Source organism: Lithobates pipiens, unplaced genomic scaffold, assembly GCF_037356315.1.
Source record: "Lithobates pipiens isolate NorthernLeopardFrog02 unplaced genomic scaffold, aLitPip1_a1.2 Scaffold_13, whole genome shotgun sequence".
NCBI classification, from domain to species: Eukaryota; Metazoa; Chordata; class Amphibia; order Anura; family Ranidae; genus Lithobates; species Lithobates pipiens.
In genome coordinates, this window is record NW_027507718.1 from 409,126,643 (window position 1) to 409,143,149 (window position 16,507).

The 16,507-nt window shown below is 42.1% G+C and overlaps 1 protein-coding gene across 1 annotated transcript in view; it reads left to right on the forward strand.

The window, feature by feature from the left end:
- Nucleotides 1-16,507, forward strand: part of SCFD2 (sec1 family domain containing 2) — a 729,048-nt gene that overhangs the window by 592,073 nt on the left and 120,468 nt on the right. Inside the window, exon 6 of the mRNA XM_077477494.1 lies at nt 13,147-13,292. Coding sequence (XP_077333620.1) covers nt 13,147-13,292 — 146 coding nt within the window. The remainder of the gene's footprint in view (nt 1-13,146; nt 13,293-16,507) is intronic.

Below are 16,507 nucleotides of genomic sequence, written 5' to 3' on the forward strand. Positions count from 1 at the left end.
CCAGTTATCAGCTCACTCAGTTTGACATGTTCAATAGTGTAGAGGTGCTCCCTCATTCATGTTGTGGTCCTTATATGAGTAAACAAGGTAAACTGTGGGATCTTGGACCCTTAAATGAGCCTCAGGGTGGCCTGAGCATACTTCCATGGTGTGATCCGATGGGTAATGGCTGTTGCGAGAATCTTGTTAATAGTTTGTTTTTATCAGAATGGAATGTAAATGAACAGAACAGAAATCCAAATCAAGTCAGTATTTGGTTTGACCTTTGCCTTCAAAACAGCATAAATTCTTCTAGGTTCTTCTTCTTGGCCACAGTTTTTGAAGGAACTCGGCAGGTAGGTTGTTCCAAACATCTTGGAGAACTAAACACAAATCTTCTGTTGATATAGGTTGCCTCATATCCTTCTGTCTTTTCATTTTATCCCAGACAGAATCAGTGTCGTTGAGATCAGGGCTCTGTGGGAGCCAAACCATCTCTTCCAGGACTCTCTGTTTTTCTTTAGAATCAAGATAGTTCTTAATGACATTGGCTGTATGTTTGGGGTCATTGTCTTGCTGCAGAATAAATTTGGGGCCAATCACACCCCTCCCTGATGGTATGGCATTGATGGGTAAGTATCTGACTGTATTCCTTATGCCGCGTACACACGACCTGATTTTTCAAAGCACTAGGTCCGGCAGTCTTCCCGACGGACTTTCTGAACAAACAGACTTGGCCACACACGACCAGACTCGGCTCAAAAGTCCGTTAGTTTTGAACGTGATGACATAAACGGGACTAAACAAGGAAGTTCAATAGCCAGTAGCCAATAGCTGCCCTTGTGTCGTATCTGGTCCGTCGGACCAGCACACAGACGAACGGTTTTCCCAATTTTTAGTCCGTCAGATAGATTTGAAACATGTTTTATTTCTAGGTCCGTCTGACTTTTGGGGAAAAAAAGTCCGCTGGAGCCCACACACGATTGAATTGTCCGACGGATTCCGGTCCGCCGGACCAAGTCTGCCGGAAAGTCAGATCGTGTGTAGGCAGCATTAATATTGAGACACCATTGATTCTGACCAAATTTCCAACTCCATTTGTAGAAATGCTGACCTAAACAAGGAACCTCCACCATGCTTCACCATTGCCTGCAGACACTCATTATTGTCCCGCCCTCCAGTCCTTGAGGAACAAACTGCCTCCTGCTACAGCCAAATATTTCAAATTTTGACTCATCACCCCAGAGCACCTGCTGCCATTGTTCTGCACCCCAGTTCCTATGTTTTTGTGCATAGTTGAGTTTCTTAGCCACATGTTTTGTGGAAAGCAGGAAAGTAGCTAATAAAGTGGATCATTAAGATGGGGTTGATTTACTAAATCTAGAGATTGCAAAATCTAGTGCAGCTGTGCATAGAAATCAATCAGCTTCCAGTTTTGTTTTTGTTTTTTTTGTCAAAGCGTAATTCAGCAAGCTGTAGTTAGAAGCTGATTGGCTACCATGAAGAGCTGCGGCAGATTTTGCACTCTTCAGTTTTAGAAAATCGATCACTATGTATTTATGGTTAGTAAATTGAATGATTCTCTTAAAATTCTACTGGTGATCACGGTGTACATAATTCTCTGCATTTGATGAAGGCGTTGGGAGCTTTTATAGTTTAAAAAACATAAGGAGAATTGAGTGTTTCCACCAAACAATGCATACAACCAAACTAAATGAGGACATACTGTATTCTTACTCCTGTGGCCTAATTAGTAACTCATTTGTGTTTTTCCAGGATTTGTAAAATACAATTACATTAGTGGTAATATAGACCTTTTATGTTACAAACGTCAGCGTTATAACATTGCCTTATTTTTGCAAACATTCAATGACAGAACCATCATAAAAATGAATTTACAACTCTCTAAACTAAGCATCATTTTGATGAAAAGGTAAATGTCGTTCTTAGTCACATCTGTGCTTTACAAGTTCAACAGAAACTTCTAAAGTAAACTTAAAACTGATGTTTATTCAAAATTAGAGTGAAACATTACAAACAGCAGTAAATCTAACCAAAGGTTTCCAAGCAAGTTATTCAGAAACATGATGATGACCTTATATAAATATTTTCCAACTTTCTGGCAATGAAACATCATTTACACCAGGGATTTGCAATTAGTACACCTCCAGCTGTTTTAGAACTACAAGTCCCATGAGGCCATAGCAAGATTCTGACAGCTACAAACATGACATCCAGAGGCAGAGGCATGATGGGACTTGTATTTTTGCAATGCTGGAGGTCCACTAATTGCATATCCCTGATCTACACCATCATTCAGAACTATAACTTGCATTCTTAAGTAGTTATATATATATATATATATATATATATATATATATATATAATATATTTAAAAAAAACACTTTTTCTATCAATCCCTGGCCAGATGAGCTTACAATCTACTTCCCCCTACCACAGTCAGATGCCAGTTCTGGATGGGAGTTTGTTTACCTAAGCAGAACCCTATGCTATTCAACTGTCAAATGGTAGAACCTCTGGGACCCTGGAATTTAGCAGGTGGTTTGGTTTGGGTGGGAAAACCCCCCAGAAGTGCATAACTTATGATTGCAGCTTGACCCAGTTGTTACTGGTTGGATACCCATTGCCTAACTGCTCCCCTTTCTGATACTTTGTTTATCTCCAAAATATCTGGGATGAGAAAGTGGGACTCCTTTCAGCACAAATATTTAGGCAAAGGAAACTCCTGTTACGCCCTCAGCTTTACACAACAGGATAAATGAATAAGCAACACAATTATTCTCTAAACAGCTTTTTCTCTATTTCCCTTATGCTATCTTTTCAAGATAACAAATAAAATAATGTATAAGTTGATAATAAGTTTTCATGCCGTATGACAGTTTTGATGGGTAAACAGTATGTTTTCTTTGAGAGTTTGTATATCAGACCAGGAAAGAGGGCAGAGGGATTTGGTTCCTATATGTGTGTGTGAGGACATTGTCGTAAAAAAGAATAAACATCGTTTATAATACACATTTATGCCACACACGCCATGGTAGCATCCTCACTTATGCTCAGTAGCTCTCAGGGTGTTACTTTATGTTCTGTGTTACAACAGATCGCAATAACAGGTAAGGCTGTAATCAAGAAACTGTACTTCTATTCATATGTAGCCTTCTTTTGGGGGGGGGGGTGAGAAAGGATAGGATAAGGTAAAAGCTAAAAGAAAAACAAAGAAAATGTGCTTCTAAGTGTAGAATTAAAAGCTGTTTCATTTCCCCAAAAAGGGTTAAAAACACTTACAAGATATGTAGACTGGCAGAGCATATCATTAATATCCATGTAGGTGGTCCGGCATGAATGCATTGGTCACTGGCATATACCAGTTCTTTAGGCTGTGTGTGTCTAGTAGCAGGGAGGTCCAGGGGATGCCAACGGTAAAAACAGCAGGGAGCTCCAAGAGAACTGACAGGCCTGGAGCAATCACAGTCTCAAAACACAAGGATCCCGGAAGTGACGTCAGCGGCAGGAGACAATAACCAGCAACCAGCGTGGACCACAAACAGGAAGCAAAACAGGAAGCAGTCATCAAAGAGGGACGCGTTTCGGAAACATCTCATTGGTTCGTTTATCAACCTGATGACTGTGTGTGTATGGGACTAATTTATACTACCTGGGCGGACCTTAGCGGCAGGAATATGTAAATGGAGCGTTATCACAATATAAAGGTATAGAACAGGAGGAGAAACAGAAACAAAATCCCTATCCAAACAAAAAAAAATATGATTTCATACAGAACAACAACCAATAAGCGACTTTTAAAAATAAACATAAAATGAAAATGAGAATCAATAATTTTACACAATCTTCAATAATGCTTAAGACTAGGCATATATATAAGATAAAAGCTAATGCTGCTGCAGACATCTAAAAAGTGTGTTTTCCACACTAAGAAATAATTTATTAAATAGAATAGAAATAATTTATTAAATAGAATCAGTGCTGCACTGCTTAATCCCTGGGTATCAAAATGAAAACAAACACCCTCCAAAAGGACTAGAACACACATATAACAAAAATAATGAACAAACCTAAAATAAGTGCATAAAACCGATATTATATAGATAATAAATGTGTCTTGTGATATCACGCAGACGTCAAACTAATTAATAAAGTAAAAGCCAGCCTGACTATCTAACACATTCAAAAGATACATTTAAATATAAATAAATGATGCCAACTCCAATATAGAAGATGGTAATATATCAAGTGTTCAATGATGTGAAAAACAAAAAACAGTATATATGAATAGTGAACACAACTAATTCAATAAGTGACTTGGTAATACAAAGAATAATGACAGTCCATGACACTAGGCTAATTTGGAGATATATATCCTATTTCAGTATATTTGATGCTGTTCCTTTTTTATATTTGTGATGCATGTTTTTATATACATTTATGTACAATTGTATGCTGATAGTGCTCTTTTTTGTATTTTTTTGTATGTTTTGATATTTGTCGCCACCCCTTTTTGGGTCACGTGACCCTTTGGGTTGACCATGTGATTTAGACTACACTATTTAAGCTGCTTTCTGTCACATATTTGTTAGCCATGATTAAGGCCTGCAAGAATAACATGATGTTTTAGACGACTTTCATGGCACTAGCCTTTCTCCCTTTTTTGCAGGGGGTTGGGAAATGGCCCTTCCAAAACAGGATATTATGCTAAGCCTGTAGGTAAACAAGAGAACCAGAACCTTTTCTATGTGGAAGATTGAGATCGATAATAAAGTTGGCAGTGCCTCCACCCAGGACAAGGTCTCTGTGAACAGAAGGGATACAATAGTTTCAGCAAAAGGCCTGATAGAAGTCCTGGTGGAATTGTGCACATATCCCCGGATACATATATATATATATATATATATATATATATATAATAGAGAGAGAGAGAGAGTGAGAGATACCTTCCGATAAACGTTACAGCAAAATCCCATTGCAGAGGCCCCTGGGGATGCAATGTCTGTCTTTGTGTCAGAAACCTGAAGACAAAATCTGCAATGGTGAGGAGACCCAACCAGTCTGGAACACAGTCCTAGTTATCTGGCACTGTGCATGTGACAGGAATAGGACAGAGATACTCTGTTTGTTTTTCACAAGGATTCAGCAAGGCACTCAAGAAGCTATGGGCTGCTGCAGGTAAACCAGCCTTTCTCAAACTTTTCAACACCGAGGAACCCTTAAAATAACTTCTCAGTCTCAGGGAACCCCTGCTAAAAATGACTATATCTACAACTTGTGATACATTAGTATGGCGGTCATTGGGAAGAATTAGCTCCTTACAGATAGCTAAAAATATCAATGGTGTCAGCGGGAACTTATTCGAGAGGCAGAAATTGCTCATTGCTCAAGGAACTCCCTAGCAACCTGTGGAGGAACCCTAGGGTTCCATGGAATGCTGGTTGAGAAACCCTGGGTTTAACTATTGGAGCATAGAAATACTTGCATAATTATCTCTTCTGACTTGGTATTAGTAGCATGAACAGGACATGTGGCTGAGGCTCTCTCTCTCTTTCTCTCCATTTCCTTCTTCCAGGATTTTTTTTCCCAACAACCCAAGAACTGCCATACACAATTTTATATTACAGTGTGATACTAGCAGCTGACAGTAGAGGGCAACAGACCCCTACACAAATATTAGAGGGATTCCTCTGGGGGGCTGTTGCCTAAAATGACAGTCTTCCTAAAAAAAAAAAAAAAAAATAATCAATCCATGTGTACTGAGCGTATGATTATTTTATGTAATAGGAGGCATCAAGGCATTTAAATAAATTAATATGGGTTTTAGGAATCTACACATAATTTCCTGATCTGTATAAAAGCACGTTGCCTTCTATTTTGTACATTTACATTTGTGGATTTTAGTATCCTCATAACTAGGGAGCAAATAATCCCCTCTATATCGCACTTTATTGTGTTTGTTTTGGTCATGCTTTCAGGATAGTATAATGATTTTGTCGTGGCAAAACTCCACTTTGTTGTACTGTTTTTATAGGAACAGCTTCTACCACAAATACAAGACTTGACTTGCTCTTTGAAGAAACCATCTAACATCTACCTTATGTAGGAAATACATCTTGATAGAGTACGCAATGTAGAGTTTTATCAAAGATTATTGACAGTGTGCATGAAAACGGCGTGTCGTAATGGGGGCTGTTAGAGAGAATTCTTGAGATGCAGTTTCATTGTTCAAGACACACACCTGGCTCAACACGCATAGGCTGCACTCTAATCAAATCATAATGCTCCTCCGTAGGTCACGCTACCAGGCCGAGCTTTGACTGTGTGTGTTTTGGCATTGATTCAATCAGACCTAGTCGGTCTCACGCTACTTTCCTCCTCTTCCTCCAGTCTTGGGAGTTGTGTGTTTTAATGTGACTCCTCTAATAGCTCTTGCTGGCTTATAGTAGCACATTTTCTGTTTCTCTGCTCTGTGTGCCAGATAGTCTGGAAAGAGAGACATTTATAACAGGGTGTGGCTGTCTTTCATCACCTTGTGGCATTTAAGCGGAGGCTTTTGATTTCTTTAGAAGTTGAAATTCAGCTGTGGATTTATACTGATGTTTTCTAAGCCAGGCTTGGGCTGTAGACCCATTACTTACAAATATGTCTGCAAAAGAATATCTTCTGGGCAAAGCCTTTGTTTTCTGCTCTTCCCTTTCACACTATGAGCTCTTCGTGGAACTGGGCAAGCTGGTCTAAAGGCTGATCCTCTCGTCCTGTTACATTCACCGCCACGGGTTGGTTTCAATTAAATTCTCCAATTGTGGACTGTCCAGGCTCCGCACTGTACATAGTGTACTCTGCTTTGATCAGTCCAGTGAAGGAACTCATATGTCTAGATTGCAGAACACTTGTGCAATGGACAAGTGTATAAAAAAATGTGGACACGTGAAATTCTGTGTTGTAAACAATACCGGAGCTGAGGAATAAAAAAATGTAAAAATGTAAATTGGGCAAACCTGTTCTAAATTGTCTTGTGGTTTGAGACAAAATGTATGAAATTGGCACATGTGCTCAATAAATCACAAAGCTGAAATACATCACTGCATTTCATTATCCTGCAAAAGTCAGTGTTCTGGCTTTCCGTGCATTTGGCTTCTGGACTGTGATTGGTGCATATGCCTTGTGTCCTAGATTGATGACCAACACAATACCAAGGACAATTGCTTTCGGTTTAGCTTTTTATTAGCAAGAATAACACAATGCAATGTCACATCAACATAGGAAACATGAAAAGTCACTTCTTTGTGGATGCACAATTGTTAGCAGCATATATCAGAAATACACAATGGCTTGAACACCACGTCAATCTGTAACGCTATCTGGTAACAGTTGCAGGAATATTTTGTAGAAGGTTTTAGAAAATGCAATACAGTCTCTTTAATATGGATGAGCTCAGGCGTGTTCGCATGGACCACGTGCAGAGCCCGCCAGGATGTCGGCGCAGCGCTGCGCTAATCACAGGCCGTGAGACATTGCCCCGATGTGCGGCTGCAGAGATCAGGCAATGTCTCACTGCATGTGATTAGCGCAGCACTGCGCCGACTGCCTGGCGGGCTCTGCACGTGGTCCATGCGAACACGCCTGAGGTCATCCCTACGCTTTAACCACTTCAGCCCCGGAAGATTTGGCTGCTCAATTACTAGGCCATTTTTTGCGATTTGGCACTGTGTTGCTTTAATTGACAATTGCGTGGTCGTGCGATGCTGTACCCAAACAAAATTGACATCCGTTATTTTACTCACAAATAGAGCTTTCTTTTGGTGGTAATTGATCACCTCTGTCGTTTTTATTTTTTGCGCTATAAACAAAAGAGGAGCGATTGTGAAAAAACACAATCTTTTACCTTTTGCTATAATAAATATCCCACATTTTTTTAGTTAAAAAAAAAATAACCCTTTTTTCCCTCAGTTTAGGCCTGATATGTATTCTTATACATATTTTTGGTTAAAAAAAATGGCAAACCAATCAATATAATTGGTTTGCGCAAAAGTTATAGCGTCTACAAAATAGGGAATAGATTTATGACATTTTTATTATTTTTATTTTTTTATTTACTAGTAATGGTGGCGATCTGCAATTTTTATGGGGACTGCAACTTTATTGCGGACACATCAGACACTTTCGACACATTTTTTAAACCACTGACCATTATACAGCGATTAGTGCTATAAAAAAAGCACTGATTACTGTGTAAATGACACTGGCAGGGAAGGGGTTAACACTAGGGGGCTGTCAAGGGGTTAACTGTGTTCCCTATGTGTGTTTCTAACTGTGGTGGGATGGGACTGTCTAGGAGGAGAGAGAGATCAGTGTTCATACATAATATGAATACATGATCTGTCTCCTCTCCCCTGAAAGGACCGGGAGTCGTGTGTTTACACACAGATCCGGGTTCTCGCTCTGTCCCGAACAATCGCGGGAGCCTGGCATCTGCATTGGCTCTGGGCACGCGCTGCGGGCTTGCGTGCACCCCTAGTAAGGAATAGCAACTTAAGGTAACATCGATTTGCCCAGCTGAGCCAACCTGACATAGTAAAACTGCGGCGGCTGGTCGACAAGCGGTTAAAGGGTAACTCCAATTTTGTGTGAAAAAAAAATTGAAATAGCATGTACAATTGCAACACAAGTCATATTGTAATTGAATGTGTTAAAAATTCTCTGTTTTCATTTTCTTTAGAATGCAATACGATATGGCTAACTGGAGGTGTTCTGTACACAGATGGTGTACAGAACGCCCCCTGAAATGTAATTTCCTGCTTGTGTGATCAGCTAACTAAAGCCTGAGGCCTGATTCACACCTATGCAGGATGCTGGTTGCAGTTTGCATATTCCCGGTCCATTTCTCCTTTTAATACACTCTTCTGATCCATTGAAGTCTATGCAACCAAAAAACTGAAAAAAGTCCCTGGCCCTTTCCATAAAATACACAGGCGTGAACTACATCCATAGGAAACCATGTTAAATGGACTGTAGTGTGTTTCTGCAAAACTGAAAATGCACTAAAAAATGCATAGGTGTCAACCAGGCCTGATTCTCCCAGAAGTCTTAACTAAGATGCAAGTCACGCATCCCCTGCAACAAACATGTCATTTTTGGTGAGATACTCCCAAAGAAAAATATTTTGTAGAGGGATGCAGACCCTGCCACTTTCCACAATTAACCACTTACAGACCGGACCATTTTGCTGGTCAAAGACCAGACCACTTTTTGCGATTCGGCACTGCGTCGCTTTAACTGACAATTGCGTGGTCGTGTGACGTGGCTCCCAAACAAAATTGATGTCCTTTTTTCCCACAAATAGAGCTTTCTTTTGGTGGTATTTGATCACCCCTGCGGTTTTTATTTTTTGCGCTATAAACAAAAATAGAGCGACAATTTTGAAAAAAACGCATTATTTTTTACTTTTTGTTATAATAAATATCCCCCAAAAATATATATGGTTTGCGCAAAAGTTATAGCATTTACAAAATAGGGATAGTTTTATAGCATTTTTATTAATAATTTTTTATTATTTTTTTTTTTTTACTAGTAATGGCGGCGATCAGCGATTTTTATTGTGACTGCGACATTGTGGGGGACCCATCGGACATTTTTGACACATTTTTGGGACCATTGTCATTTATACAGTAATCACTGCTATATAAATGCAGTGATTCCTGTGTAAATGACACTGGCAGTGAAGGGGTTAACCAGTGGGTGGCAGTGTAGGGGTTAAGTGTTCCTAGGGGTGTTTTACCAACTGTGGGGGGGTTGGGCTTTCATTTAGTGAACACTGATCTCTGCTCCAATCACATGGAGCAGAGATCAGCGTCACTAGTTGCTAGGCAGAATGGAGAAATGCTGTTTACACAGCATTTCCTCCATTCAGCCGTCCCGTGAAACGATCGCGGGGATGCCCGCGGCGATCGAGTCCGCGGGTCCCGCAACCGGACTCACGGGGGTCCCGACCGGCGGCGCGCTCCCGATGGCAGGGCGGCATTGAAGATTGGACGTACCTGTACGCCAATATGCCTGCCCGTGCCATTCTGTCGACGTACATCGTCGTGCGCTGGTCGGGAACCGGTTAAAACCCTGCAAGTGCAGCTAGCAGCTGACTGATAATTATAAAATCACTCCCATTCCATCACTTAGCACATGGACACAGACAAACATCTACTGTGATTCTTCGGAATAACAAAAAGTTAGGAATCTTCAACAAAGCTTGTTAAAATCCCTGCAGTGTACATAGATCACATATAGGCCTAGGGTCACATGATGGCTATGATCCCAACTAAGCATTACTACAATGCAACTCAAGGTCCCGTTCACTGGGTAGCAGGCGGAATAGTTGTGATTCTGCCTGCAATTCCATATTGTGCTAAAATCATGGCAAAACATGCATTTGAGTGCCATTCTTTTCTAAAGGAACCACAAAGAGGGTGCGATTTTGCTGTGATTGCCGCACAACAAAACGCAAGACAATTGCATTGAAAAAAATGTAGAAATGAGCTTGGCCCAGGGCCAAAATTTGGTTCATGAGCTTCTTTATCGCTACAAACGTGTATAGGGCAACCCATTCCAGTGAAAGGCCTGCCCTATGTGCAACACATGGAAACGCGTTAATCGCTAAAAAAAATGCAAGCCTACGCGAAACGTGAGCGGGCCTTATTTGTCGCTGAACCCATTCCTTCCATTGTCCCATCAACTCACCACTTTAACTGCTTCCCTCACATGCCATTCTGAAATGACGGTCAGGTGCGAACCCTACTTTTCTGGGAAGACTTCATATGTAAACAGTGAATGGCTTCCATTCATGGTATACAATTAGGTCGCTAGCTGTGATTGGTCACAATGATTACATAGTACAGACAGGGCCAATCACAACCCATGTGTACCATGTGATTAGCTAATCACAGCTAATCACAACAACACACATTGTCTACACGCTGTCATTCAGTAAAAATAACTGCTTATAGCAGTGAAAGTCACTGCTATAAGCAAGCATAGTATATAAAATGGTACAGTGTTACTATTTAAAAAAAAAAAAAGAAAATAAATACAATTTTAATGTTGCTGTACTGCATTTAAATAAATGTGAAACTATTTTTTTCCCCCCTTCATTTTGCAGAGGGTCTACTTTCCAAAAAGGTCATTTGGGGGATATTTGTACTTGCCTGCCGTTTTTGGGTTCTGTTGAAATGAAATAGGACGTCATCAGGATTGATCGATTTTCAGATCTATATACAGTATATTACCAAAAGCATTGGGACACCTACCTTTACACGCACATAAACTTTCATGGCATCCCAGTCTTATGCCCTGTACACACGGGCGGACTTTCCGTCAGAAAATGTGCGATCTGACTATGTTGATGGAAATTCCGATCGTGTGTGGGCTCCATCGGACTTTTTCCGTCTGAATTTCCCACACACAAAGTTTGAGATCTGAATCTAACATTTTCCGACAACAAAATCCAATCATTTAAACTCCAATCATATGTAGACATTTCCGATGGACAAAGTGCCACGCATGCTCAGAATAAATTACAAGATGAAAGCTATTGGCTACTGCCCTCTTTATAGTCCTGTCGTATGTGTTGTATGTCACCTCGTTCTGAACGAACAGATTTTTCGACAACTTTGTACTACTGTGTGTATGCAAGACAAGTTTGGGCCAAAATCTTTTGAAAAAAATCTGACGGATTTTGTCGTCGGAATGTCCGACCTTGTGTACAGGGCATTAGTCTGTAGGGTTCAATATTGAGTTGGCCCACCCTTGGCAGCCATAACAGCTTCAGCTCTTTTGGGAAGGCTGTCCAAAAGGTTTAGGAGTGCGTCTATGGGAATGTTTGACCATTCTTCCAAAAGTGGATTTGTGAAGTCAGGCAATGATGTGGACGAGAAGGCCTGGCTCGCTGCTTCCGCACTAATTCATCCCAAACGTGTTCTATCGCATTGAGATCAGGATTTTGTGCACGCCAGTCAAGTTCCTGCACCCCAAACTCGCTCATTCATGTCTTTATGGACCTCCCTTTGTGCACTGGTGCACAGTCATGTTGGAACAGGAAGGGGCCACCCCCAAACTGTTCCCACAAAGTTGGGAGCATGAAATTGTCCAAAATATCTTTGTATGCTGATGCCTTAAGAGTTCCCTTCACTGGAACTAAGGGGCCAAGGCCAACCCCTGAAAAACAACCCCACACTATAATCCCTCCACCATATGATTTGGACCAGTGCACACAATAAGGTTCATAAAGACATGGATGAGCGAGTTTGGGGTGGAGGAACTTGGCTGGCCTGCACCTCAACCCGAACACCTTTGGGATGAATTAGAGTGGAGACTGCAAGTCAGGTCTTCTCGTACACATCAGTGCCTGACCTCACAAATGTGCTTCTGGAAGAATGGTCAAACATTCCCATAGACACACTCCTAAACCTTGTGGACAGCCTTCCCAGGAGAGCTGAAGCTATTATAGCTGCAAAGGAGGGCCAACTCACTATAGAACCCTACGGACTAGACTGGCATGCCATTAAAGTTCATGTGTAAAGGCAGACGTCCCAATACTTTTGGTAATATAGTGTATATACCTTAGATTGTGGACGCTATAACTTTCCTACAGACTAAATAATATGCATTGATTTGGGTTATTTTCACCAACGAAATGTAGCAGACATTTCATTACAGAAACAAAGAAAAATATGTTTTTTTACCTAAATTTGTGGCCTTTTTTTTCGTTTAACGGAAAATGAAAAAACCCAGTGGTGATTAAATACCACCAAAATAAAGTTATATTTGTGTGACAATAATGCAAACATTTTTTTTTGGGTACAGTGTCGTCTGACCGCGCAACTGCAACAGCGCTGAAAGCTGAAAATTGGCCTGGGCAGGAATTGGGGTAAAAGTGCCCCATATTGAAGTGGTTAATAGGGAACAAGCACTCAGATGGAACCTTCAGCTCAGAAGCCCTGCTGCATCTCAGAAAGAAACAATGTATAATATGGCAAAATAATTACTAATCATTTTTTTTTTTCTTTACAACTGCACCTCTTACAGGTACTTGTAGGTAGTAAGGTAACCTTTGATTAATGGCTCGAGGTGACGCAGAATTTTGTCTTGTTACAGGATGTGAATCTCCCCCTGAGCTGACACCGGATAAGGGCACAGCTGCAGTGGATAAAATCTTTGCTTCCTTGCGGGAACTCACAAAGGTTCGGACACACCTGAAATTGTTCAATTCTGTCTATGTGCCTGGGAGCAATATCCAGCAGGTGAGAAAATGTTTCTACAGCAAAAGAATAAATGTATATGCACATCTCTAACGCTTTTCTCCAGTGATATGTGTACCCTTATTGGTACCTTAGAAAGGTCCAGTGAGTGTTTCTGTTTCATAAAATATTTTTAAGTAATAGTTTAAATTTGTTGCACACAGTAACTCCCACACAAAAAACATCCCACTGCACATTTTTCCTATTTGAAAACATTCAAAATCTCGTGGGAACAGTCATTTATGTTTAGAATTTGGGGTTGGGGAGTACTTTAGACAAACATGTATGGGTACTTTGCAAATATCTGATATTATAAAGAGTTAGAAATCTAATAGAGTCATCTTAAAATGTAAGTACACCCCACGGAAATTGTTGACTAAACAAGCAACCTTAAGATCTTTATTCAGACAGTGCCTACTCATAAAGGTGATATGCTTAATGTGATATGAAAGCCTTATGTTTTTTTACCTAAAATAAGAGGTTTATACTTACCTGTAGGGATGCCCGAACGGTTCGCCCGGCGGTTGTTTCGCGGCGAATTTCGGCTGTTCGCCATCCGTCCGTTCGGTGGACTATTGCCGCCGTTTGCCCGGCGGACTTCCGTGTTTACTGTGTAAAAGAACTTTGACCTATGATGACACATCCATCATGGGGTACAGGACAGCCAATTGAGACATTACAGCACATGGACACTTGGACATTCCCCCTAACTTATAAATAGACCCGATCCGGCGGCCATTTTACATTCTTTCTTCTGTCACTATAGGGAGAGGTTGCTGTGTGGAGCAGGGAGAGACTGCAGTGACCCAAATCGCTAGCTATTTGGTCCACAAAAGTTCTTTTCAGGACTGGTATAGGTGTTAGGTGTAGTTCAGGATATAGGTTTGAGGCACTGCTGTGCTACTGATTTTTTGCAGCAGCCTGTCTTTTGTCATTGTAGAGAGAGGGACAGGACGCTGTGTGCTGCAGGGACAGTCAGTTTAATCATTAGCTGTTACTATTAGGTCCACAAAAGTGCTATTCACGTTATTGTTCCAGCAGCCTCTGTTTTGTCAGTTTAAATAGGAACAGGCAGGAAGCTGTGTGTGAGGCAGTGAGGGGCAGTCAGTTTAATCAGTAGCTGTTACTATTAGGTCCACAAAGGTTCTTTTCAGGACTGGTATGGTAATAGGCTTGTACACGTATAATATTCTTTCTTCCAAATATAGAAAGAATATTATACTTGACTGCTGCCCTTCTGCTGCAGTAGTCCTTTATCAGTATAGGGACTGAGGTACAGTCTGCTGATCATTCACAACCTACTTGTTCCACAAAGGTCCTTACAAGGACTGGTAAGATATAGGGTACTACAGTACATAGGGTTGAGTGAGGTACAGTCTGCTATTCCGTAAGGACTGGTATAGGTCCACAATACATAGGGTTGAGGTGCACTACTGCTGACTGCTGCCCTATACTGCAGCAGTCCTTTATCAGTATAGGGACTGAGAGTTTTGTCATAGGGTCATTTAAAAAATGACAGGCAGAGGAAGAGGCAGGCCCTTCCGCAGGGGTGGTAGGGGTAGGGCAGGAGCAACAGGCTTGAGCCAAATTGGGAAGTTGCAGAAGGTGCGTTCAATTACTTTAAAGGACGCACCAGACTTGGTTGAGTGGCTCACTCAGCCTTACTCTTCTGCACCCTCCTCATCCTCTCGATCTGCACCCTCTTCTTCACTCTCTGCTATGTGCACCCCCAAAGAGACTACCACCAACAACACTACCACCACCACATACCTTCCGCTTGAGTCACAGGAATTATTTTCCGATCCATATCAAGACATTTCTGATGCACAGCCACTCTTGGTATTGGATCAGGAAGAGGAGGTAGCAACAACCGCCACTCAGCAGTCTGACGACAGTACCCAGATCAGCCCAAGGAGGAGGTTGGTCCCCGGTGTTGCTGCCTACTCCGAGATCTCTACTTATAGCGGTGGGTAAGGTGACGTCGATGATGACGTGTCTAGGGATGTCACGTGGGTGCCCACAAGAAAGGAAGAGGAGGGGAGTTCAGAGGGAGATATGGACCAACAGATAGGGAGGAGAAGCAGGAATAACTTACATTGCACAGGAGGGACAAAGCAGACTGCAAATGTATCAGGAGCGAGTCATCGACCATGTACGGTCACATCTGGCGCTCCCAGGACACCGGCACATGGCTCCGCAGTGTGGGCTTATTTTAACGTGTCCGCTGCTGACAATAGCGTTGCCATCTGCAATCTTTGCAGTCAACGCATTAGTCGCGGTAAGCCCAACACTCACCTAGGGACGACCGTCTTAAGAAGGCACATGAGCAGCCATCACCGAGTCGAGTGGGAGCAACGGAACACACAAAGCCACACTCCAGGCTCTCACCGTCCAGCCTCGTCTTCTACTTCTCCTTCTCCTCTCTCCTCACAATTGTCCTCCACTCCACCTTCCATCACGCCAAGCTCACGTTTTTCTGCAAAAAGGCAGGCTTCCGTGGGCCTAATGTTCGAGCGTAAAAAAATGATGACACCGGATAACCCTCTTGCCCAACGGTTGACAGCTGGCTTGTCAGAACTCCTAGCCCGCCAACTACTGCCATATAAACTGTTGGACTCGGAGGCCTTTCGCAAATTTGTGGCCATTGGAACACCACAATGGAAGGTCCCAGGAAGGAAGTATTTCTCAGAGAAGGGCATCCTAGAGCTATATGGCCATTTTCAGCGGCAAGTGAATGTATCTCTGGCACACAGTGTCAGTGCCAAGATACATCTGACCACAGACACGTGGTCTAGCAAACACGGGCAGGGAAGGTATATCACTTTTACTGCCCACTGGGTGAACCTTCTGATGGCCGTCAAGCATGTAACCCATGGCACCCGTGTAGATTTGGTTTTACCGCCACGGATTGCATGCAGGCCTGGATCATCTTCTCCTCCTCCTCCTACTCCATCCTCCTCCCTCTCCTCCTCGGCTGACTCCTTCTTTTCCGCTGCTAGCGTCTCTTCTGCTGCGCCGCCCAAGCTCCCCAGAACCTATTCGACATGCCAGGTGAGACGTTGCCATGCCGTGCTGCGTCTGTTGTGCCTGGAAGCCAAGAGCCACACTGGCCCGGCACTCCTTTCAGCTTTGCGTTCACAGGCAGATCAGTGGCTAACACCGCTCAATTTGACAGTTGGTAAAGTGGTGTGTGACAACGGTGCCAATCTGCTTAGCGC